Source organism: Amaranthus tricolor, chromosome 12 (genome assembly GCF_026212465.1).
Source record: "Amaranthus tricolor cultivar Red isolate AtriRed21 chromosome 12, ASM2621246v1, whole genome shotgun sequence".
Lineage (NCBI taxonomy): Eukaryota > Viridiplantae > Streptophyta > Magnoliopsida > Caryophyllales > Amaranthaceae > Amaranthus > Amaranthus tricolor.
This window is the reverse complement of record NC_080058.1, coordinates 20,820,844-20,847,935: the sequence shown is the minus strand read 5'-3', so window position 1 is coordinate 20,847,935 and position 27,092 is coordinate 20,820,844. Positions and strand designations below refer to the sequence as shown.

The 27,092-nt window shown below is 32.7% G+C and overlaps 1 protein-coding gene across 1 annotated transcript; it reads right to left on the bottom strand.

Moving 5' to 3' along the window:
* Positions 1 to 24,793: 24,793 nt before the first annotated feature.
* Positions 24,794 to 25,456, bottom strand: LOC130828690 (uncharacterized). Its single transcript, XM_057694653.1, has one exon. The coding sequence runs from the start codon at positions 25,454 to 25,456 to the stop codon at positions 24,794 to 24,796; it is 663 nt and encodes a 220-aa protein (XP_057550636.1).
* Between the last annotated feature and the right edge of the window lie 1,636 nt (positions 25,457 to 27,092).

Below are 27,092 nucleotides of genomic sequence, written 5' to 3'. Positions count from 1 at the left end.
TGATAAGTTAAAGGGGTCACACGTTTTTTTGGTATATTTTTTTAGTATGATCAGATTAGTTAGGGGAACTCTCACCCTAAACTTGAGGATATAACAAGGAGGAACACTCACTCACTTGTTTGGGTGTAGCTTAGATTAGGGAACTCTCACCAAATCGTCAACTACAAGCTTTAGTTTTAGGAACTCTCACTAAAACTCTAACTCTTCAAATTTGGAACACTCAAATTTGGACAATTAAAATTGACTAAACACAAGTCAAGTTCAATAAACAAAACACAAGTTTTTTGGCAAATTTCTGGATGTGTTTTTCATTCATCAAAGTATGCTATATATAGCATTCTTACATTAAATAATTACAACCTTTCACTTGCCTAAATAAATTCACAAAAGAAAATAAAAAGACAACAAAATAAAAGAGAATTAAGTGGCTAATCAATGTCCACATTAATCTCCATTACACACACTTAAGACTAATTAAACAAAGATTAAAACTAGGGAAGAAATGGCCAGCAATTAAACTCTTCACATGGCTCCTTCAAGTGTGCAAAGTAACATCCAAAACAGCCCATTCATTTGCCTGGTAACTCCCATTTACTCCTCCATTTAAGCTTCTTTATTATTGCATTTTACTCCTACAATAATGCCTAGTAACCCCCACTTAAAAAGGTTAATATTCAGCCATAAATACTCCTAAAAACATGCCCCTTTGAATTCCAAAACTGCAGCTTTAAATGAGATTAAAAACCAGCTTTAAATCTCCTTAAAACATGCCCCTTCGTATTCCAAAACTGTTTGGAATTAATTCCTTGTAACCGACACCCTTTAATTTATACTTTCAACAAAGTACTTAGTCATACTTAGCAAAGTACAACCATTTGATGACTTATTTGGACCGTGCATGCTATGATCAAAATAAGACTTGGACAAAATTAATTCCCTTGCATTGGATTGGACTTGGACATCTTGGACACTTGTACCTTGACCATCTTGGTCATAATCATTTCAAAACAATATCATATACCAAATACTTTTTATGTGCCAAGTTTCATGGCAAACAAACAAAGTTTAAACCACTTCTTACGAGAAAGTGCCTATAACGCTTAAAAAAAACCTTAGCACGTAATTTCAAGCATATGACTATATTTTTCGATTCTAAAAATTTCCACAAAATAAAATATACCAAATAGCTTCGTGTGCCAATTATCGTGGCAAACAAACCAAGTTTCAAACACTCTTTACGAGAAAGTTCTAAAACGCTTGAAAAACATCAAAAACGCAACTTAGCACTTAATTTCAAGCATATGACTATTGTTTTTTGATTCTAAACTTTCAACACAATAAAAACTATAAAATAGTAATGCTTGCCGAGTTTCGCGGGAAACAAACCAAGTTTCAACCACTTTTATAGAGAAAGTGCCCAAAACGCTTAAGAAATCCTAAAAAACGCAACTTAGCACGTAATTTAAAGAATATGACTATTGTTTTTGATTATAACCCTTTCAACCCAATAATATATAGCAAATAATGTAGTGTGCCGAGTTTCGTGGAAAACAAACCAAGTTTGAACCACTTTATGCGTGAAATTGCCAAAAACGCTTAAAAAAATCTCAAAAACACAACTTAGCATGTAATTTAAAGCATATGACTATTGTTTTCACTTCTAACCTTTTCAACATAATAAGATATACCAAATAGTGTTGTGTGCCAAGTTTCATTGCAAATACACCAAGTTTCAACCACTTTTTGCAAGAAGTAGCAAAAACGCTTAAAAAACCCTCAAAAACGCAACTTAACACGTAATTTCAAGCATATGACTTTTGTTTTTGATTCTAACAATTTCAAAACAGTAACATATACCAAATAGTGTTGTGTGTCATGTTTCGTGGCAAACAAAACAAGTTTGAACCACTTTATGCGAGAAAGTGCCAACAATGTTTAAAAAAAGTCACAAAAACGCCACGTAGCTCGTAATTTAAGGCATATAAATATTTTTTTGGATTCTAACCACTTTAACACAAAATTATTTAAGTTTCGTGGCAAACAAACCAAGTTTCAAATAGTTTTTGCGAGAAAATGCCAAAAACGCTAAAAAAACCTCAAAAACGCAATATAGCACGTGTTTTTAAGCATGTAACTATTGTTTTTGATTATAACCATTTCAATATAATAAAATATACCAAACAGTGTTGTGTGCCGAGTTTCGTGGCAAAGAAACCAAGTTTCAACCACTTTATGCGTGATTTATCCAAAAAAGCTTAAAAAAAACCTTAAAAACACAATTTTTCACGTAATTTCAAGTATATGACTGTTGTTTTCGATTCTAACCATTTCAACACAATAATATATTCCAAATAGTGTTTTGTGCCAAGTTTCATTTCAAACACACCAAGTTCAACCACTTTTTATGAGAAAGTGCTAAACATGCTTAAAAAACCTCAAAAACAAAACTTAGCACATAATTTCAAGCATCTGCCAATTGTTTTTGATTCTAACCGTTTCAACACAATAATCTATACCAAATAGTGTTGTATGCCAAGTTTCGTTACAAACTAACCAAGTTTCAACTACTTTTTGCAAAAAAGTGCCAAAAACGCTTAAAAAAACCTAAGAAATGCAAATTAGCACGTAACATGAATGCTATGACTATTGTATTCGATTCTAACAATTTCAACACAATAACATATACCAAAGAATATGGTATGCCATGTTTCGCGGCAAACAAACCATGTTTCAACCACCTTTTGCGGGAAGGTGCGAAACACGCTTAAAAAAACCTCAAATACAGATATTTCAAGAATCTGACTATTGTTTTCGATTCTGACTTGTTCAACACAATAATATACACCAAATAGTTTTGTGTGCCATGTTTCGTGGCAAACAAACCAAGTTTCAACCACTTTTGGCGAGAAAGTGCCAAAAACGATTAAAAAAAACTACAAATAAGCAACCTAACACGTAATTCCAAGCATATGACTATTGTTTGCTATTCTAACCATTTCAACAAAATAATCTATACCAAATAGTGTTGTGTGCCATGTTTCCTGGAAAACAAACGATGTTCGAACAACTTCATGCGAGAAAATGCCAAAAATGCTTAAAAAAACCTCAAAAACGCGAATTTCAAGCATATGACTTTTTTTGTTTTGATTCTAACCATTTCAACACAATAACATATACCAAATAGTGTTATGTACAAGGTTTCGTGGAAAACGAACCAAGTTTAAACCAATTTTTGCAAGATACCAAAACGCTTAAAAAAACATAAAAAACGCAACTTAGCACGTAATTTCAAGCATATGAATATTGTTTTTGATTCTAACCATTTCAACACAATAAGAGAAACAAAATAGTATTGTGTGCCAAGTTACGTTGCAAAGAAACCAAGTTTCAACCATTTTTTGCAAGAAAGTGCCAAAAATACTTAAAGAAACCTCAAAAACGCAAATTTCAAGCATATGACTATTGTTTTTGATTCTAACCACTTCAACACAATAACATATACCAAATAGTGTTTTGTGCCAATTTTCATGTCGAACAAACCAAGTTTCAACCACTTTTTGCGAGAAAGTGTCAAAAACTATTAAAAAAGCCTCAATATCGAAACTTAGCACGTAATTTCAAGCATATGACTATTGTTTTCGATTGTAACCATTTCATTAAAATAATATATACCAAATAGTGTTGTGTGCCATATTTCGTGGCAAACAAACCAAATTTCAACCATTTCTTACCAGAAAGTTCAAAAGACGCTTAAATAATCTCAAAAACGCAACTTAGAACGTAATTTCAAACATGTGACTATTGTTTTTGATTCTAACCGTTTCAACACAATAACATATACCAAATAGTGTTGTGTGTCATGTTTCGTGGTAAACAAACCAACTTTGAACTACTCTATGCGAGAAAGTGCGAAAAACGCTGAAAAAACCTCAAAAACACAAAATAGCACGTAATTTCAAGCGTATGACTATTATTTTCGAGTCTAACTATTTCCACACAATGAGATATACCAACTATTGTGTGGCAAGTTTCATTGCAAACGAACCCAGCTTCAACCACTTTATGCAAGAAAGTGCCAAAAACGCTTAAAAAAAACGTCGAAAATACAACTTAGCACGTAATTTATAGCATATGACCATTGTTTTTGATTCTAACCATTTCAACATCATAAGATATACAAATAAGTGTTGTGTGCTAAGTTTCGTGGCAAACAAACCAAGTTTTAACCACTTTTTGCGAGAAATTGCCCAAAACATTTAAAAAAGCAACTTAGCACCTAATTTCAAGCATATAACTGTTATTCTCGATTTTAACCATTCTAACACAATAATATATAAGTTTCGTGTAAAAGAAACCTAGATTGAACCACGTTATGCGAGAAAAACTAAGCACGTAATTTCAAGCAAATGACTATTGGTTTCTATTCTATCCATTTCAACGCAATAAGCTATACCAAATATTATTGTGTGCCAAGTTTGGTGGCAAAAAAACCAATTTTGAAATGCTTTATGCGCGAAATTGCAAAAACGCTTAAAAACACCTCAAAAACGCAACTAAGCACATAATTTCAAGTATATGACTATTGCTTTCAATTCTAACCATTTCAACACAATACGATATACCAAATAGTTTTGTGTGGCAAGTTTCGTTGCAAACAAACCTAGTTTCAACCGCTTTTTACAAGAAAGTACCAAAAACGCAACTTAGCACGTAATTTCAAGCATATGACTATTGTTTTCGATTCTAATCATTCCAAAAAAATAACATATACCAAATAGTTTTATGTGCCAAGTTTCATGGCAAACAAACCAAGTTTAAACTAGTTTTTGCGATAAAGTGCCTAAAACGCTTAAAAAAACCTGAGCACGTAATTTCAAGCATATGACCATATTTTCGATTCTAACGATTTCCACAGAATAAAATATACCAAATAGCTTCGTGTGCCAATTATCGTGGCAAACAAACCAAGTTCAAAAACGCTTGAAAAACATCAAAAACGCAACTTAGCACGTAATTTCAAGCATATGACTTGTTTTTTGATTCTAAACTTTCAACCCAATAAAAACAATAAAATAGTAATTCGTGCCGAGTTTCGCGGCAAACAAACGAAGTTTCAACCACTTTTTGAGAGAAAGTGCCCAAAACGCTTAAGAAATCCTAAAAAACGTAACTTAGCACGTAATTTAAAGAATATGACTATTTTTTTTATTATAACCATTTCAACCCAATAATATATGCCAAATAGTGTAATGTGCTGAGTTTCGTGGAAAACAAACCAAGTTTGAACCACTTTATGCGTGAAATTGCCAAAAACGCTTAAAAAAATCTCACAAACACAACTTAGCCTGTAATTTAAAGCATATGACTATTGTTTTCACTTCTAACCTTTTCAACACAATAAGGTAGACCAAATAGTGTTGTGTGCCAAGTTTCGTTGCAAACACACCATGTTTCAACAACTTTTTTGCAAGAAAGTACCAAAAACGCTTAAAAAAAACCTCAAAAACGCAAATTAGCACGTAATTTAAAGCATATCACTATTGTTTTTGATTCTAACCATTTCAACACAGTAACATATACCAAATAGTGTTGTGTGTCAGGTTTCGTGGCAAACAAACCAAGTTTATGCGAGAAAGTGCCAACAACGTTTAAAAAAAAGTCTCAAAAACGCACGTAGCTCGTAATTTAAGGCATATAAATATTTTTTTTTTTGATTCTAAGAACTTTAACACAAAAATAGTTAAGTTTTGTTGCAAACAAACCAAGTTTCAACAAGTTTTTGCGAGAAAGTGCCAAAAACGCTAAAAAAACCTCAAAAACGCAATTTTGCACGTGTTTTCAAGCATATAACTATTGTTTTTGATTATAACCATTTCAATATAATAAAATATACCAAATAGTGTTGTGTGCCAATTTTCGTGGCAAAGAAACCAAGTTTGAACCACTTTATGCGAGATTGATCCAAAAACGCTTAAAAAAAACCAAGTAGAATTGTAACCAAATAGAATTGTGTGCCAAGTTACGTTGCAAACAAACCAAGTTTCAAGCACTTTTTGCAAGAAAGTTCCAAAAACTCTTGAAGAAACCTCAAAAACGCAAATTTCAAGCATATGACTATTGTTTTTGATTCTAACCACTTCAACACAATAAAATATACCAAATAGTGTTTTGTGCCAATTTTCATGGCAAACAAACCAAGTTTCAACCACTTTTTGCGAAAAAGTGTCAAAAACGATTAAAAAAGCCTCAATATCAATACTTAGCACGTAATTTCAAGCATATGACTATTGTTTTTTATTGTAACCATTTCATTAAAATAATATATACCAAATAGTGTTGTGTGCCATATTTCGTGGTAAACAAACCAAATTTCAACCATTTCTTACGAGAAAGTTCAAAAAACGCTTAAATAATCTCAAAAACGCAACTTAGAACGTAATTTCAAACATATAACTATTATTTTTGATTCTAACCATTTCATCACAACAACATATACCAAAAAGTGTTGTGTGTCATGTTTCTTGGCAAACAAACCAAGTTTTAACTACTCTATGCGAGAAAGTGCAAAAAACGCTGAAAAAAAACCTCAAAAACACAAAATAGCACGTAATTTCAAGCGTATCACTATTATTTTCGATTCTAACCATTTCAAAACAATAAGATATACCAACTATTGTTGTGTGCCAAGTTTCGTTCCAAACGAACCCAGTTTCAAACACTTTTTGCAAGAAAGTGTGAAAAACACTTAAAAAAAGGTCAAAAATACAACTTAGCACGTAATTTACAACATATGACCATTGTTTTTTATTCTAACCATTTCAACATAATTAGATATACAAATAAGTGTTATGTGCCAAGTTTCGTGGCAAACAAACCAAGTTTTAACCAGTTTTTCCGAGAAGGTGCCCAAAACGTTTAAACAAGCAACTTAGCACCTAATTTCAAGCATATAACTATTGTTCTCAATTTTAACCATTCTAACACAATAATATATAAGTTTCGTGTAAAAAAAACCAAGATTGAACCACGTTATGCGAGAAAAACTTCGAACGTAATTTCAAGCATATGACTATTGGTTTCGATTCTATCCATTTCAACGCAATAAGCTATACCAAATAGTATTGTGTGCCAAGTTTGGGTGCAAACAAACCAATTTTAAAATGCTTTAAACGCGAAATTGCAAAAACGATTAAAAATACCTCAAAAACGCAACTTAGCACGTAATTTCAAGTATATGACTATTGTTTTCGATTCTAACCATTTCAACACAATACGATATACCAAATAGTTTTGTGTGCCAAGTTTCATTGCAAAGAAACCTAGTTTCAACCGCTTTTTACAAGAAAGTACCAAAAACGCAACTTAGCACGTAATTTAAAGCATATGACTATTGTTTTCGATTCTAATCATTTCAAATCAATAACATATACCAAATAGTTTTATGTGCCAACTTTCATGGCAAACAAACCAAGTTTAAACCACTTTTTACGAGAAAGTGCCTATAACGCTTAAAAAAACCTTAGCACATAATTTCAAGCATATGACTATATTTTTCGATTCTAACGATTTCCAATGAATAAAATATACCAAATAGCTTCGTGTGCCAATTATCGTGGCAAAGAAACCAAGTTTCAATCACTCTTTACGAGAAAGTTCAAAAACGTTTAAAAAACATCAAAAACGCAACTTAGCACGTAATTTCAAGCATATGACTATTGTTTTTTGATTCTAAACTTTCAACACAATAAAAACTATAAAATAGTAATGCTTGCCGAGTTTCGCGGCAAACATACCAAGTTTCAACCACTTTTTGAGAGAAAATGCCCAAAACGCTGAAGAAATCCTAAAAACGCAACTTAGCACGTAATTGAAAGAATATGACTATTGTTTTTGATTATAACCCTTTCAACCCAATAATATATACCAAATAATGTAGTGTGCCGAGTTTCGTGGAAAACAAACCAAGTTTGAACCACTTTATTCGTGAAATTGCAAAAAACGCTTAAAAAAATCTCAAAAACACAACTTAGCATGTAATTTAAAGCATATGACTATTGTTTTCACTTCTAACCTTTTCAACACAATAAGATATACCAAATAGTATTGTGTGCCAAGTTTCATTGCAAACACACCAAGGTTCAACCACTTTTTGCAAGAAAGTAGCAAAAACGCTTAAAAAACCTCAAGAACGCAACAGTAACATATACCAAATAGTGTTGTCTGTCATGTTTCGTGGTAAACAAACCAAGTTTGAACCACTTTATGCGAGAAAGTGCCAACAATGTTTAAAAAAAGGTCTCAAAAACGCCACGTAGCTTGTAATTTAAAGCATATAAATATTTTTTATGATTCTAACCACTTTAACATCAAAATATTTAAGTTTCGTGGCAAACAAAGCAAGTTTCAAATAGTTTTTGCGAGAAAGTGCCAAAAATGCTAAAAAACCTCAAAAACGAAATTTAGCACGTGGTTTTAAGCATGTAACTATGGTTTTCGATTATATCCATTTCAATATAATAAAATATACCAAATGCTGTTGTGTGCCGAGTTTCGTGGCTAAGAAACCAAGTTTCAACCACTTTATGCGAGATTAATCCAAAAACGCTTAAAAAAACCTCAAAAACACAATTTTGCACGTAATTTCAAGTATATGACTGTTGTTTTCGATTCTAACCATTTCAACACTATAATATATTCCAAATAGTGTTTTGTGCCAAGTTTCATTTCAAACACACCAAGTTCAACCACTTTTTATGAGAAAGTGCTAAACATGCTTAAAAAAACCTCAAAAACGAAACTTAGCACATAATTTCAAGCATGTGCCTATTGTTTTAGATTCTAACCGTATTAACACAATAATCTATACCAAATAGTGTTGTATGCCAAGTTTCGTTACAAACTAACCAAATTTCAACTACTTTTAGCAAAAAAGTGCCAAAAACGCTTTAAGAAACCTAAGAAACGCAACTTAGCACGTAACATGAATGCTATGACTATTGTTTACGATTCTAACAATTTCAACACAATAATATATACCAAAGAATATGGTGTGCCATGTTTCGTGGCAAACAAACCAAGTTTCAACCACCTTTTGCGAGAAAGTGCCAAAAATGCTTAAAAAAAACCTCAAATACGGATATTTCAAGCATATGACTATTGTTTTCGATTCTGACTTGTTCAACATAGTAATATACACCAAATAGTGTTGTGTGCCATGTTTCGTGGCAAACAAACCAAGTTTCAACCACTTTTGGCGAGAAAGTGCCAAAAACGATTAAAAAAAGTTCAAACAAGTAACTTAGCACGTAATTTTAAGCATATGACTAATGTTTTATATTCTAACCATTTCAACACAATAATCTATACCAAATAATGTTGTGTGCCATGTTTCGTGGCAAAAAAACGATGTTCGAACAACTTCATGCGAGAAAGTGTCAAAAATGCTTAAAAAAATATTAAAAACGCAAATTTCAAACATATGACTTTTTTTGTTTTGATTCTAACCAATTCAACACAATAACATATACCAAATAGTGTTATGCACCAAGTTTCATGGCAAACAAACCAAGTTTAAACAAATTTTTGCAAGATACCAAAACGCTTAAACAAACAAAAAACGCAACTTAGCACGTAATTTCAAGCATATGAATGTTGTTTTTCTTCTAACCATTTCAACAAAATAAGAGAATCCAAATAGTATTGTGTGCCAAGTTAAGATGCAAACCAACCAAGTTTCAACCACTTTTTGCAAGAAAGTACCAAGAATGCTTAAAGAAAACTCAAAAACGCAAATTTCAAGCATATGACTATTGTTTTTGATTCTAACCACTTCAACACAATAACATATACCAAATAGTGTTTTGTGCCAATTTTCATGGCAAACAAACCAAGTTTCAACCACTTTTTGCGAGAAAGTGTCAAAAACGATGAAAAAAGCCCCAATATCGAAACTTAGCACGTAATTTCAAGCATATGACTATTGTTTTCGATTGTAACCATTTCATTAAAATAATATACACCAAATAGTGTTGTGTGCCATATTTTGTGGCAAACAAACCAAATTTCAACCAATTCTTACCAGAAAGTTAAAAAAACGCTTAAATAATCTCAAAAATGCAACTTAGAACGTAATTTCAAATATATGACTATTGTTTTTAATTCAAACCGTTTCAACACAATTACATATACCAAATAGTGTTGTGTGTCATGTTTCGTGGCAAACAAACCAAGTTTGTACTACTCTATGCGAGAAAGTGCGAAAAACGCTTAAAAAAACCTCAAAAACACAACTTAGCATGTAATTTCAAGCGCATGACTATTATTTTCTATTCTAACCATTTCAACACAATAAGATATACAAACTATTGTTGTGTGCCATGTTTCGCTGCAAAGAAACCTAGTTTCAACCACTTTTTGCAAGAAAGTGCCAAAAACGCTTAAAAAAACGTCAAAAATACAACTTAGCACTTAATTTACAGCATAAGACCATCGTTTTCAATTCTAACCATTTCAACATAATAAGATATACAAAAAAGTTTCTTGTTACAAGTTTCGTGGCAAACAAACCAAGGTTTAACCACTTTTTGCGAGAAGGTGCCCAAAACGCTTAAAAATGCAACTTAGCACCTAATTTCAAGCATATAACTATTGTTTCTTGATTTTAACCATTTTAACACAATAATATATAAGTTTCTTGTAAAAAAAACCAATATTGAACCACTTTATGCATTTTATCCATTTGGTTTCGATTTTATCCATTTGAACACAATAAGCTATATTGAATAGTATTGTGTTAAAATGGTGGCAAACAAACAAATTTTGAAATGCTTTATGCGCAAAATTTAAAAAACGCTTTAAAGCACCTCAAAAACGCAACTTAGCACGTAATTTAAAGCATATGACTATTGTTTTCGATTCTAATCATTTCAAAACAATAACATATACTAAATAGTTTTCTGTGCCAAGTTTCATGGCAAACAAACCAAGTTTAAACCACTTTTTGCGAGAAAGTGCCAAAAACGCTTAAGAAAACAAAAAAAACGCAACTTAGCCCGTAATTTCAAGCATATGACTATATTTTTCGATTCTAGCCATTTCAACACAATAAAAATACCAAATAGCTTCGTGCGCCAATTTTCGTGGCAAACAAACTAATTTTCAACCACTCTTTACGAGAAAGTTTAAAACCGCTTAAAAAACATCAACAACGCAACTTAGCACGTAATTTCAAGCATATGACTATTGTTTTTTGATTCTAAACTTTCAACACAATAAAAAATACAAAATAGTGTTATGCGCCAAGTTTCGCGGTAAACAAACCTAGTTTCAACCACTTTTTGAGAGAAAGTGCCCAAAACGCTTAAAAAAATATTAAAAAACGCAACTTAGCACGTAATTTAAAGAATATGACTATAGTTTTTGATTATAACCATTTCAACCCAATAATATATACCAAATAGTGTTGTGTGCCGAGTTTCGTGGAAAAAAACCAAGTTTGAACCATTTTATGTGTGAAATTGCCAAAAAACGCTTAAAAAACCTCAAAAACACAACTTAGCATGTAATGTCAAGCATATGACTATTGTTTTCAATTCTATCCTTTTCAACACAATAAGATATACCAAATAATATTATGTGCCAAGTTTCGTTGCAAACAAACCAAGTTTCAACCACTTTTTGCAAGAAAGTACCAAAAACGCTTAAAAAAACTTTACAACGCAACTTAGCACGTAATTTCAACCATATGACTATTGTTTTTGATTCTAACAAGTTCAACACAATAACATATACCAAATAGTTTTGTGTGCCAAGTTTCATGGCAAACAAACCAAGTTTCAACCACTTTTTGCGAGAACGTGCCCAAAACGAATAAAAAAAAGCCAAAAAAACGTAACCTAGCACGTAATTTCAATCATATGACTATTTTTTTCGATTCTAACAATCTTAACACAATACAATATACCAAATAGCTTGTTGTGCCAATTTTCGTGGCAAATAAACCAAGTTTCAACAATTTTTACACGAAAGTTCAAAAACGGTTAAAAAACCACAAAAACGCAACTTAGCACGTAATTTCAAACGTATGACTATTTATTTTGATTCTAAATGTTTCAACACAATAATAAATACAAAATAGTGTTGTGTGCCAAGTTTCACGGCAATTATAACAAGTTTCAACCACTTTTTTAGATAAAGTGCCTAAAACGCTTAAAAAAACCTAAAAAATGCAACATAGATCGTAATTTCAAGCATATGACTATTGTTATTGATTCTAACCATTTTAACCAAATAATATATACCAAATAGTGTTGTGGGCCAAGTTTCGTGGCAAACAAACCAAGTTTGAACCACTTTATGCAAGAAATTGTGAAAAATGCTTAAAGAAACCTCAAAAAAAAAACAACTTAGCACGTAATTTCAAGCATATGACTATTGTTTTAATTCCTAACCATTTTAACACAATAAGATATACCAAATAGTGTTGTATGCCAAGTTTCGTTGCAAACAAACAAAGTTTCAACCACTTTTTGCAAGAAAGTACCAAAAACGTATAAAAAACTAAAAAAGCAATTTAGCACGTAATTTCTATCATATGACTATTTTTTCTATTCTAACCAGTTCAACACAATAAATTATACAAAATAGCTTGGTATGCCAATTTTCGCCGCAAACAAACCAAGCTTCAAGTACTCTTTACGAGAAAGTTCAATAACGTTCAAAAAACATCAAAAACACAACATAGCACGTAATTTCAAACATATGACTATTTTTTTTGATTCTAAACTTTCAACATAATAATCAATCCAATATACGGTTTGGTGCCAAGTTTTGCAGAAAACAAACCAAGTTTCAACCGCGTTTTGAGAAAAAATGCCCAAAACGCTTAAAAAATCCTAAAAAACGCAACTTAGCAGATAATTTCAAGAATATGACTATTTTTTTTTATTCTAACAATTGCAACCCAATAATATATACCAAATAGTGTTGTATGCCAACGTTCGTGGAAAACAATCCAAGTTTGAACCACCTTCTGCGAGAAATTGCCTAAAACGCTTAAAAAAAACCTTAAAAACACAACTTAGCATGTAATTTCAATCATGTGACTATTATTTTCAATTCTAACCTTTTCAACACGATACGATATACCAAATAGTGTTGTGTGCCAAGTTTCGTTGCAAACAAACTAAGTTTCAACCACTTTTTGTAAAAAAGTAACAAAAACGGTTAAAAAAAACCTCAAAAACGCAACATAGCATGTAATTTCAAGCATATGACTATTGATTTTGATGCTAACCATTTCAAAACGATAACATATACAAAATAGTTTGTGTGCCAAGTTTCGTGGCAAACAAACCAAGTTTCAACCACTTTTTGCGATAAAGTGCCCAAAACGCATAAAAAAACCTAAAAAACGCAAATTAGCACGTAAGTTCAAGCATATGACTATTTTTTTCGATTCTAACCATTTCAACGCAATAAAATATACCAAATAGCTTGGTGTGCCAATTTTCGTGGCAAACAAACCAAGTTTCAACCAATTTTTTAGATAAAGTGCCTAAAACGCTTAAAAAAACCTAAAAAATGCAACATAGATCGTAATTTCAAGCATATGACTATTGTTATTGATTCTAACCATTTCAACCAAATAATATATACCAAATAGTGTTGTGGGCCAAGTTTCGTGGCAAACAAACCAAGTTTGAACCACTTTATGCAAGAAATTGTGAAAAATGCATAAAGAAACGTCAAAAAAAAAAAACTTAGCACGTAATTTCAAGCATATGACTATTGTTTTAATTCTAACCATTTTAACACAATAAGATATACCAAATAGTGTTGTATGCCATGTTTCGTTGCAAACAAACAAAGTTTCAACCACTTTTTGCAAGAAAGTACCAAAAACGTATAAAAAACTAAAAAAGCAATTTAGCACGTAATTTCTATCATATGACTATTTTTTCTATTCTAACCAGTTCAACACAATAAATTATACAAAATAGCTTGGTATGCCAATTTTCGCCGCAAACAAACCAAGTTTCAAGCACTCTTTACGAGAAAGTTCAATAACGTTCAAAAAACATCAAAAACACAACATAGCACGTAATTTCAAACATATGACTATTGTTTTTTGATTTTAAACTTTCAACATAATAATAAATCCAATATACAGTTTTGTGCCAAGTTTTGCGGCAAACAAACCAAGTTTCAACCGCGTTTTGAGAGAAAATGCCCAAAACGCTTAAAAACTCCTAAAAACCGCAACTTAGCAGATAATTTCAAGAATATGACTATTTTTTTTGATTCTAACAATTTCAACCCAATAATATATATCAAATAGTGTTGTGTGCCAACGTTCGTGGAAAACAATCCAAGTTCGAACCACTTTATGCGAGAAATTGCCTAAAACGCTTAAAAAAAACCTTAAAAAATAAGTTTCAACCACTTTTTGTAAAAAAGTAACAAAAACGGTTAAAAAAACCTCAAAAAACGCAGAGCACGTAATTTCAAGCATATGACTATTGATTTTGATTCTAAACATTTCAAAACAATAACATTTTATACAAAATAGTTTGTGTGCCAAGTTTCATGGCAAACGAACCAAGTTTCAACCACTTTTTGCGATAAAGTGCCCAAAACGCATAAAAAAAACCTAAAAAACGCAAATTAGCACGTAAGTTCAAGCATATGACTATTTTTTTCGATTCTAACCATTTCCACACAATAAAATATACCAAATAGCTTGGTGTGCCAATTTTCGTGGCAAACAAACCAAGTTTCAAGCACTTTCTACGAGAAAGTTCAAAAACGCTAAAAAAACTACAAAAACGAAACTTAGCACGTAATTTCAAGCATATGACTATGTTTTTTTATTCTAAACGTTTCAACATAATAAAAAAACAAAAAAGTGTTGTATGCCAAGTTTCGCGGCAAATATACCAAGTTTCAACCACTTTTTTAGATAAAGAGCCCAAAATGCTTAAAAAAAACCTAAAAAACACAACTTAGCACGTTATTTCAAGCATATGACCATTGTTTCTGAATCTAACCGTTTCAACCCAATAATATATACCAAATAGTGTTGTGTGCCATGTTTCGTGGCAAACAAACCAAGTTTCAACCACTTTTTGCAAGAAAGTACCAAAAACGCTTAAAAAACCTCAAAAACGCAACTTAGCACGTAATTTCAAGCATATGACTATTCTTTTCAATTCTAACCATTTCAAACACAATAACATATACCAAATAGTTTTGTGTGCCAAGTTTCGTGGCAAACAAACCATGTTTCAACCACGTTTTGCGAGAAAGTGCCCAAAACTCTTAAAAACACCTAAAAAAATTACTTAGCACGTAATTTCAAGCATATATACCAAATAGTGTTGTGTGCCAAGTTCCGGGGCAAACAAACCAAGTTTGAACCACTTTATGCAAGAAATTGCCAAAAATGCTTTAAAAACCTCAATAATACAACCTAATACGTAATTTTAAGCATATGACTATTGTTTTCAATTCTAACCATTAAAAAACAATAAGATATACCAAATAGTGTTGTGTGCATGATTTTACCTTGTTCTTGTCTCCATGGTGTTTTGAGGTAATTTCAGGTATTTTCGGAGATTTCAAGGTATTTTACGTTGCGTACGAGACTTAGATTCTTTGATCGAATATTAGACACCCGCTCCAAAGCTTTCTAAAGCATTCCATGTCTTCCTCAAAGTCCTTGCAATGTTCGGAAGGCATTCAAAGCTTTAAAAGACGAAAATAGGCCAAGTAAAGAAACCATTCGGCCAAATCAAAGCTACATTCAGGCGAATGGGAAGTGATTCAGGCAAATAGGAAGTAATTCGGGCGAATGGACTTAGAACTTCAAGGAGATGTACTGAAACATGCTGGAAATGGCGAATTAAGCCTCATTCGGTCGGATGGGTGCTCATTCTGTCGAATGACACCTCAATTCAGCCGAATGGGAGTCTTTTTCTGCGCGACTTGTTTTCTTCGCAAGTTTATTCCCGAGGGCTTTTAGGGATTTTTACCCCTTTTGTTTCTTAGCTTATAAATACCCCCTTGTATCTGAATAAACCCCATGCCTAGTTTGAGTGCCTTTGTGCCTCATTTTAGAATATCAACCCCTTTAATGCTTTCTCTAGTTTTTGCCCTACTATGGATTTGTAGTTCTTCATTCATGCTTTCATCTACTTTCATGTCACTTCATTTATGTAAGTTTATTTCTTTAATGCTTTGATGTCTTTATTGCTTTCCTCTATTGCTTTCTTCTATTGCTCTCCTTTAATGCTTTCATTTAATATTTTCTTAGTTTAGATTTAATACTTTCATGTTCTTCAATTCCTTTAATGCTTTCCTTGTTTATTGCTTTTACCTCTAGTATGTTAGAGTAGTTTTTTTAGGGGTTTTAGGTTAGAGAAACCCTAGGTTTGGTCTTGTGTTCAATGTTTAGGATTAAGATTGAGATTGATGATAGTTGTTGATAGATATTCGATTCGAATCTTGTCCTGCCACTCCTAGAGAGACATAGGGCGATTATAGGTCGTTTGTGTGGATTATAGGGTCACCAACTTCCTCTCGATATCTAGAGTGTCTTGATTGATTATCGTTCGAACTCCCTTGGCCTAGCTTTTCTTTATTTCCAATAGACCATCTTAGGGTGGACATAGTCTAGTCCCCGCTTGTCTTTCATTGTTGAGTTTCCCTTTTTTATACTTGTTATTAGTTAAGTTCACCTACCAACCAACCTTCCATATAACCTTCCCACACCAAGTCTTTAGTCTAGCATCCCTTGTCCTTGTGGTTCGACCCCCGACTTACCGTTACACTCGTTGTAGTAGTATCAGGGTGATTATAAATATTGTTTGTGTAACATGGTTCTTAGTATGAACAACGTGCTAGAAACCGGTTATCAATGAACTTAAAAAAACACCATTAATCGAAAAATGTACCTTGAAGAGAGCGCAAATTCGTGGGTTTATGAAGGAATTCGTGGGTTTCAAAGTTTAATGAAGAAAATTCATGGGTTTATAAAGAACGGAGTATGGAAGCAAATTTATGGCTTTGAAGAGAGAGTAAGAATAAGAGAGCAATAAAGAAGAAGAATTTCAAGGGTCATGAAGTTTTGTAGAAGAAGACCAAGTTTTGAAGAAGAATTTCTTGAGTGAAGAAATCAGCAAAGGGGTGAGGAAATCTCGTGGCTGGGTTATGAGGAAATGAAGAAAGACTTAGCTTGTACAATAAGAACAAATAAAACAGTAGGGCGCTTTTTTTAAAAAAAACAAAATGGTTATGCGCTGCGGTTCTCAAAAAACCATAGCATATATTAACTTAAATGCTGCGGTTTTTTGAGAACCGCAGCACATAACATTTTTTTTTTTCAAAAAAATTCAAGTTAGAGTATATGCTGCGGTTTTGAGGAGAACCGCAGCATATACTATATTATTTTTCTAACTCGTTTTTTCTTTCCATTTTGTGCTGCGTCTTTGATGAACCGCAACATTTTTTGTACAGCATATGAACTTTTTTCCACTAGTGAGACATGGAGAATTTGAATAGAAAGAACAATGAAACAAGAAGGAAAGCAATAAATGTAACTAGCAACTACTCTACAAAGTAATTAATGAAGTAAGAGCAATAAGAGAAGCAATGAAATCAAGCAACAATAATGAAAGCATTAAATGACAATATTGAAAAGTAAGCAAGCAGTAAAGATGAAATAAACTTACATAAACCAAAAGCTTGAACAAAACAACGAAAGGAATCCAAAATACAATGCTTAAATGTAAATGAAAGCAATAAAGGAAAGCTTGAATCTATACTAGGTCAAGGAAACGTAAATAGAAAAGAAGTAAAATGATGTTCTAAGTTGAGGCAAGAAGTTCTCAAAGTAGGCATAAGGGATACATTTAGAAATAAGGGGTATGTATGGCCTAGGTACTAAGGAAAATAAAAGCCCTAATAAACCCACGAAGTACGGCTTGCGAAGAAACAAGACTGCGCAGATTTCAGATGCCATTCGCCCGAATGGAAACCCATTTTACCGAATGGGACACCATTTGGGGTTTCCAGCAACTTTAATTGTGTGTCTTGGCTTTCGAGGTACCATTCGCCCGAAGCAAGCTCCATTCGCCCGAAGCAAGCTCCATTCACCCGAATCGTGGGCCATTTCCCCGAATAGTGGCCAATTCGGCCTTTCTAGGGACTTTGAGCAATATTCCTTGAGTGCAGGACTTCCATTCGACTGAATGGATAGGTACTTTGATCGAATTAGCCTCAAATCATTGCGATGTGTGTCTTTAAAGTATCCTAAGGCTTCTAAACTTAGCAGGGCTTATGTGAATGGCTTAAAATGTGTACAAGCTTCGATATGTGTGTCTCATCTTTGAGAATGACGTGTATGTCTCGAACTCACGCTGAAAAAGGTAAGATCAAGTGGAATGTTGATATGCTCGTTTTAGAGCACATTTATGTCCCAGTTAGTATCGAGTTTTGCTATTTTATATTTGTTTTATACATATGCCGCTCGATCTTACCATGTTCTTGTCTCCAAGTTGTTTTAGGTCATTTTAGGTGTTTTTGAAGATTACGAGGTCAAGTGGCGTGAGTTCAATACTTAGACACCATTATCAAAGATGAGACACACGTACCGAAGCCTTTCCAAGTGATCCCCAAGGTCCTCGCAAATTTCGAAACCTTTAGATGCTTTGAAGGAGCCAATAAGCATGGATCACACAAACCATTCGACCGAATAAACCTTTGGTTCGGTCGAATGAGCTCATGAAGGATGATTGCTTTGCTCAAGACTTTCTGGAAAGGCCGAATTGGCCTGCATTTGATTGAATGCATAGTAATTGGGGCGAATGGAATATTATATGGGTTCCGGCGAATAGCTCTTCGAAGATCAAGAAACACGCTCAAAGCTGCTGGAAACCCAGAAGGGAGCTTTATTCGGGCGAATGATAGCCCATTCAGGCGAATCCTCACTTGATTCGGGCGAATGGTCACTAAAATCTGCGCAGTCTCGTTTCTTCTCAAGTCATACTTTCTGGGTTATTTAGGGTTTTTATTCCCTTTTGTTTCTATGCTATATATACCCCCTATTCTGAATATATCCCTTATGCCTATTTTGAGTGTTCTTCCCTCAAATTAGAATATCAAACATTTATTGCTTTCCCTTTCATTTATGCCTTAGTATAGTTTAAACTTTCCTTTATTGCTTTCATTATATTTAAGCTTTGTATTTTGGATTCTTTTTGTTTCTTTCCTTCAAGCTTTGGTTTATGTAAGTTCATTTCATCTTTCTTGCTTTCTTGATTTTCATTAATGTTATTTAAAGCTTTCATTTATTGTTATTTGATTTCATTGCTTCTTTCATTGCTTTTACTTCACTTATTGCCTTGTAGAGTAGAATCTAGTTTTATGTATTGCTTTCATCTTGTTTCCTTGCTGTTTCCATTCAAATTCTCCATGTCTTTATTCATGTTCTTGTTTATTGCTTTCCCTTTAGTTATCTCTAGCATGTGTGAGTAGTTTCTTTAGAGGTTGTGTTGTGGTGAAACCCTAGGTTTGGGTCTTGTTCTTCATATGTTAGGATAGGGTTGAGGTTGTTGTTGATTGATTGATTGACATTTGATTTCAATCTTGTCCTGCCACTCTTTAGGAGACATAGGGCATTATAGATTGTTTGTGTGGCTTATAGGGTCACAAACTTCCACTTGTTATCTAGAGTGTCTCAATTGATTACTGTTCGATCTCCCTTGACCTAGCTTTCCATGAGTCCATAGAAACCGACTTAGGGTGAATCCATACCATCCCTGTTTGTCTCTTATCGTTATAACCACTTTTATATTTTCTTTGTTATTGCTTTTTGTAGTCTAGTTCATACACCCTTTCACCTTTTAACCTCCCTACATCATGTCCTTTGTCTTCCTAGCATTGTCCTCGTGGTTCGACCCCCGACTTACCGTTACGCTATCTGTAATTGTATTAGGGTGCTATAAATACTGTTTGATCCAGGTAGAAACGTGCTCTAAAACGAGCACATCAAAATATTAAAATGTCAATGCATCGCCAAGGTGTGAAGAATGCAAGGACCGCAAGTGTTTAATGGGATGATGTTCAATTAATCTGTCATTGGTGCATGAATCTGGTGCGATGGGTTGGAATAGTTGTATTTAGTTGATGATAACTGGTATATTGTTTAACACAAGCATGTGGACAACCATTGTTGATGGGTCGCTTACCTGTTTGAAGGGGTAGTGGTTGAGTAGTCTATGTTGTGGACTCTGCTGTTATGATACTATATCAAGGCTTGTTGTCGGGGCATAAAAATGCTATACATGCGTACCTCCGAATTATACTTTTTAAATTAAAGCTTAATTGAAAATAGATTATTTGATAACATTTGCACCTTACATGTATAAATTTGATTTTTTAAGCATATTATTCCCATATTACATGACAGTTTCGGTTATTGGAAGGCATTGCAAGCAAAATACATATACAATTATCACTGTAACATCTGTGAGGATAAAGAGAAGTACATGTACAACTATCAGGAAACCATACTTCAATTCGTTATTGAATTCAATTGTATTTTCTTATGGCCGCCTTACAAATTGGTACGCTCTTAATAAAAAGGAACAATTATCTCAACAACAAATTTTAACACAGAAACCACATTAGCGTTGTTTTTCACAACAATTACAATATACACATTACTAATTGTCATATAAAGAAAAGAGCAACCTCCTATCTACCTCACAAGACAAGTACCAAGTTCCTTTGTTTGCATAATATGCATTCGAAATTTATCAACCATATTGCCTTTGTTGACAAGCATATAAAAAACCATATAATTTCTTTTGTATCTTTTAAGAGATAGTCAATCGACATATGCAAATATCAACCATGTTGTCCCTATTGACAAGCGCATAAATAAATTTTCATAAAGGGAAAAGAAACTCAGCATATTAATTAGGAGCGTTGCTATTGTCTGTTGCTTCAAGGCTCATGTCGACATTGTTTTCTAAGCTTCAGCCTAAGCACCAAATCTATGATAAATATTCAAAACAAAGATTTAATGATTCTAAATCAACATAATATCATGTTTGCATCTCCCTCTAGGTTGTGAGCTCATATATCTCAAAGTGACCAACTAAATCAGGAGCTATCCAATTTTATTATGTAACAACATTAGGAAATTAACTTGGCCGAAGTTAAAGAAACTAAAACATATACTATATAGTTGTTACAGCAAAAAGGTACCTTTAATACAATATGTTCCGCACAACAATAACGACAACCTTGACAAAGCATTAACTATACAAGAATTGAGCAGCAATAACAGTGGTAAGACAACAACAATGAAACAGTTGTAGAAAAAAGTTGCACAACCTCATTATGACACCCTTGCAACGAGGAACTGTATGAACCAACCTAAACCCAATGCAACTTTAAGAATCATTACATAAAACAAAAGTAAAGAGCTACAAAAATAACATTTTAGTTGTCCATGGAATTATACTTCCAAGAAATTATTTATTATTTTATGTTACCAAAAATTTCCATTTATTTATTGATTTTACGATTTCGTTAAAACGTTGAGTTTTAAGTTCTTTTTCTTCACTGAACTTTGTTAAATTATTTTTTTTCAACTTTATAACTTTGATTTATATGTTTTGACACAAATATATTTAAAAATATTATTATCAACTTTAAAGTGTATTTTTAGCTAATTTTGAGTACAAACTAAGCTAAATTTAATACCAAACCTTAAGCAAACTTACCCATTATTTTGATGTACACCTTCTAGCACCAAAATAGGATGAAATTGAGCTAAAAATCAGCCCCAACACACCCTACCAGCCAGTCCTCTTCCCCTTAGAAAACACAATGATTTTTCTACTTTCTTCACTTACACAAGCCAGTTTAAGGTTCTTACACTTATCCTAGCCTACCTAGACATGCATGCACCACCATTAATCCATTTTGGGGCATCATAAACACCCCAGAACAGCCGTTACCAGCTGAGTATATCCCCCTCCCCATGCCCCTTAAATTTTTGATCATCCTTCCTCCTTAATACACATTTAAACAGATTCCTAACTCTCCTTATTTTTCCTTATGTTCTTTATTTTTTTACTCAAAGAATCCCATGAAGAACAAGCTTAACATCATCCACTTTCATGTCTAGTTCATCAAATTTTTCTCTCTTAAGGTAAGGTTTGTCCATTATAAAAAAGGATGAATTTTCATCCAAGACCTTACTAACTTGAAATTTTTATAAATAGGTTAAGTAATTATTTTCAACCATGGGTTTTTTTTTCAAGAAATATTTTGGAGATTATCATTCTTGGAGCTCTTGAAGAATATATTATTTTGGGATCATTTTCTTATTTTATTATCTATTTTGGCCTTAGTATACCACTTACTAACTAAAATGGTACACTTCTTAACCTTCTTACTGTGTGACATTTATATTATATTTACTTGAGTATGTGAAAGATATAAATATATGTTGGATTGATTTAATTATATCTTGCATGTTCACTTGAAGTAAGAATAACACATTTTTGTGTTAAAAGTAAAAATAAAGTGTTTATTACTCCCTCCGTTCTTTTATGTTTGTCCACCTTATTATAACGAGTAGTTTCAAAAGTTTGTCCACTTTAGAATACTTTCCATTTTTGAAAATGTTTTTTCCCTAATATACCCTCATAACCCCTCCCATTTTTCTCATTACACTCGGTATATTCACTCTTTCTCCCTTATTTCTCTCGTATGAATCGCCCCCTTCATTATTACCCTCTTAATTGTCGTGTCTCTCTGATCTCTCTTTTCCTCACTCTCTCTCTTTAAACTCGTCATTTTCATGGCTTCTTTAAACTATTGCCCCCTGTTCATCCCTTAACTTTAGTTCATTTTTATTGAACTAAAATAAAGATCGGCTTTTTCTCTACATTTTGAGGTAAGTTTCATAATGTTTTGCCCTAATCTCCAAAATCAGCCCCCTATTCTTCAGTATCGTAAGACTAGTTCTTCTCCTCCTTTGAAGATTGTTAAATTGGTGTATTATTCTTGAAGCTTTGATTTTTTGAGATGGAAAACAACGAATCTAAAGAGTGATTTCTCAATTCCTTCATTTCTTCATGATGGTCACTGTGATTATGGCGAATTTTATTCTTGTTCCTTTCATGGTCGTTCACATTCATACTCAAATGAAATTTTAAGGTGGTCCAAAAAGGATCTTGAGGCATATCACAAGTCCCTTGAAGATGATGCTACATCAACTTTTCATGAATCTCTACCTTCTTCTCCTTCTATTGAAAAGGAACCACCAGCAATAATTGTTGAATGGTTGTTTGACTCTCCATCTAAATTAAATCTTTCATGTTCACCAAATGTGAAAGAAGATCAAATCGATTTGGTTTTCCTTGACACTCCTGAAGATGTTATTACTTTTAGGGCTAAAACAAACCCTAAAAGACGTGTCTGATGTTTGTAAGGTTGTTCTGATTTTCGTTTTTTTTAAGAATTACCCTTGACATTTTGGAGCTAGTTTTTGTGTTCATGTTTGCTGTTGGTTTATTTTGATCTTTTATTTATGTTTTCTAAAATGTGTTGATGTTTTGTTCTTTTGGTTTATGTTTTCTGAAATTTCTTGATGTTTATGTTCGTATATGCCCTAGTGATGTCAATTTTGTTGAGGATTATTGACCTCTAATTTCTAAAAAAAATAACATTAATTACTTAGTTGAGTAGCATTTGTTACACCTAAACACATCAATTGATTTTCTATTCATGTTTAGTAGCTTCATTTGTTGATGAACAATTATAATCTGAGAGGATTCATAACCTCTATGATGAATCAGGGTGCTTTTTTTTCTGAAATAATGTAAAATAATGAAGTTTCTTAGCAAAACCATGAACTTTAATCATTAACATGGATTGTGGTTGACACTTTGTTGCTCCTAAGTTTTTAAAGTCACATTTTTAATGATGATCTAAACAAAAATAAACTGAGGGGCTGTGAAGTTTATCATCCTTGAGTTTCTTCAATTGCTTCATCATATGTTTCATTAATGATTTGCGAATTTTGTGCAGCATCCTGATTCTCTTTTTGGGTTTGTTGTTGATCTCTGTTTGGGGTGAGAAAAGCAATAGCTACTCGAATCAGTTGTGTTGGAATTCTTACTTGAATCCTTAACCTTCCATTGTCTTCTTGCACTTTCTTCCCAAAGTGTGGTTGTATGTAGTCATTACACCCCTTAACCTTTAGAATCTCATTTAAATGGTGTTGTAATGTGATCCACACATTTGTTAAGGTCTTTGGATATAACTCTCCGAATGCATCTTCAACTGTTGTTATTAATTTTGTCATGTTTTTGGGCATCTTTTTATGCATTAGTGATTGTATGCTCCTAAAGAATCCCAAATCAAGAATGTTACAATCCGTACTGTTTGGATGTTGTTGTGTGAAAATGAATGTTAAACCCCCTTGCCTATTGTGCTATTGCCAAATTGGATCATCATTTGTGATATGAACCCTTGCATTATCTTGTTGAATAAAAATAATGGAAGGACCTTCACTTGGCCATTTTCTTAGTATAGCTGGAATGAGTTGTTGTATAAGCATACTCCTATACACCTCTTGAGTAACTGACTCGGTCCGTTTAATCACTATTGACCCCCTTGGTCGATTTTTTGAATCTCTTTGTGCTGCCACCATATTGATGAAAGGGAAAATTCCATTTTTCCCATCAAACGTGCATTGGCCATATCGATTCCATTAAGGCCATGCTACCGCCCCTAAGAACATAGCCTTAGGTATGAATTTTGACGACTTCGCTGCCTTATATGGGACCTTTTCTTTGTGTGCTAAAGAAACCCTTTGCGTTTTCGTGGAAAAATAAAACCACTTCTCATCAACGTGAATAAAATCGTACATGGCTTTGTATATTGGGTGTCTTTGAATGGTTTCTTCTAGGATAAGGCTCAAAATCCACTCCACCCTTCTTATTTCGTTGGCATTGGTTAAAGCGAGGAGTAATGGATTTGAATGTGCATTTATCTCACCTCTTTTTATCAACCTCCAAACCGTTGACGGTGCCAAGTCTAAACATGTTGCCACATCTCCAATGCAAGTACGTTCGTCCATTGGTTTAGACTCAAGTATGTTTGGTGCTACCACCACTCTTTTTCTTCCACAGTTTTTGTACTTCAACTCTACAGCATATGGCTTGTTTGCTTCTTTGGTTTGAATTGCTCGTTTCCATAAATTTCTTATGATTTTATGATGATAATCGTATTTTTGAGCAATCCTTTTGAATGTACCATGAGGAAGTGAGTCACTAACTTTTAGTGACAACATTTCTTGAAAAATAAGATGCTTTAACTTATTGCTGAGCATTGGCTTATGATGATCTTGTTGCTGTGGTTCTTGTTCTTCCATGTTCTGTGGTTCTTCTTCTGATTCTGGACAGGACTCTGGATCATATGCATTTGATCCAAAGTACCAATCCCCCTGTTACTCATCTTCACTTCCTGAAGCCATTGAAGGGCAATGATGCAATTTTTTTTTTGTTTTCAAAAACTATTAAGGCTATTGTGAAGCTTCTGATCTTCACTTCTGATTCTGATTTTTTGAAGGTTCTTATCCTTTGAAGCTATTGATCTTTGAAGCTTCTGAATTTTGTTTGAGGTACTGTGATTTGGTGAAGCCACTGAATTTTGTTTGGGTTACTATTATCAAGTTGCCACTGTTTTTTTGCTGGGTTACTATGATGAAGCTACTGTTTTGGTTGTTGTATACTGATGCAACTGTTATTTTTATACTCATCATCTACAAAATTTCTATAGTCATTTGCTGTTTTTGGTAATCAATCATTGCTTTCAATTAAATTTGTAATCCACGTTTATCGTAATTGCCCAATAGGCTATTGGGTTTATTTTTTTAGATTTTATATAATTCCCTCCTTATTTTGGATTTACCCTCCAAAACTTTCCAAAAATGGAAAGGCCCCTTTTCCACCAAAAAACATAAATCAGTTTATGTAATAACCCCCTCCTTGTACGTTTCTCTCTCCAATTTAATGACAATGATTATTGTTTTTTTTTCTTAATTTAATCTTTAAATAAAAGTTCTTTTCTCTCATAATACCAATATAAATCATTACTTCACACTGCTATCTAATTAAAATAATACTCACCTACTACAAAGATTCCACCATTTTGAATATGTGTGAAAAACCCAAATAGGACAAACATAAAAGAAAGGAGGAAGTATAAGTTTAAGTATATGCATGTTATAAATTGAAAATTTATGATATTTTATATATATTAATGTTAGAAATATTATTCATATATTTATATTATAAAGTTTCTAGTATTGTGATTATTACTTGAAATCGGTATTAAATTAAAGTCACAAAAGAAATATACATGAATCTGAAAATTTTTCATTGATATGATATTTTTGATGGATACATGTTTTATTATGTGTATTGTTACTTTAATGTTCATACATGTAAATTCTATTATGTAAAAATGCGTAAAAGTTGTGTTTTGTGAAGTTCTTGTGATGTTCTTGTTGTGAATAAATTTTGTGTGAGCTTAAAAACATTAAGAGTATATTTTATATGAACTTTACAGTAGATAAAAGTTAGAAAATCAGTTAAGTTAATTTTCATAAAATAATTTCATTAAAATGGTCATTTATGGAATTTTAAGTAATAAAGTATGTTCTAATATATTAAAGGGGGTTAAATATATATTATTAATGGATAAATTAGTTAATAAAATCATATTATTATGTCTCCTACAAGTTTGAACTAGAATATAAACTTTTGGTATTTTTCTAAGAATTGTTACTAAGTGTATGGCTACTTACAAATATAACTCAAAAATGTTAAAATATGAAATAAATACTAAATGGACTATTTTGGAGTTAAATTTTTTGTGTAACTCTTATATTGGTAGTAGGTTCAGAATTTGATCCTTGGATAAGTTTATACGACCATGTATTGACCCTTGTGAGTTTTCAATAAAACAGTAAATCTAAACAGATAAAATATGAAAAAAATACTAAA

Excerpts from the sequence above, each read along its gene's own strand:
- LOC130828690 (XM_057694653.1), bottom strand. The coding sequence starts at position 25,456 with ATGGAAGAACAAGAACCACAGCAACAAGATCATCATAAGCCAATGCTC.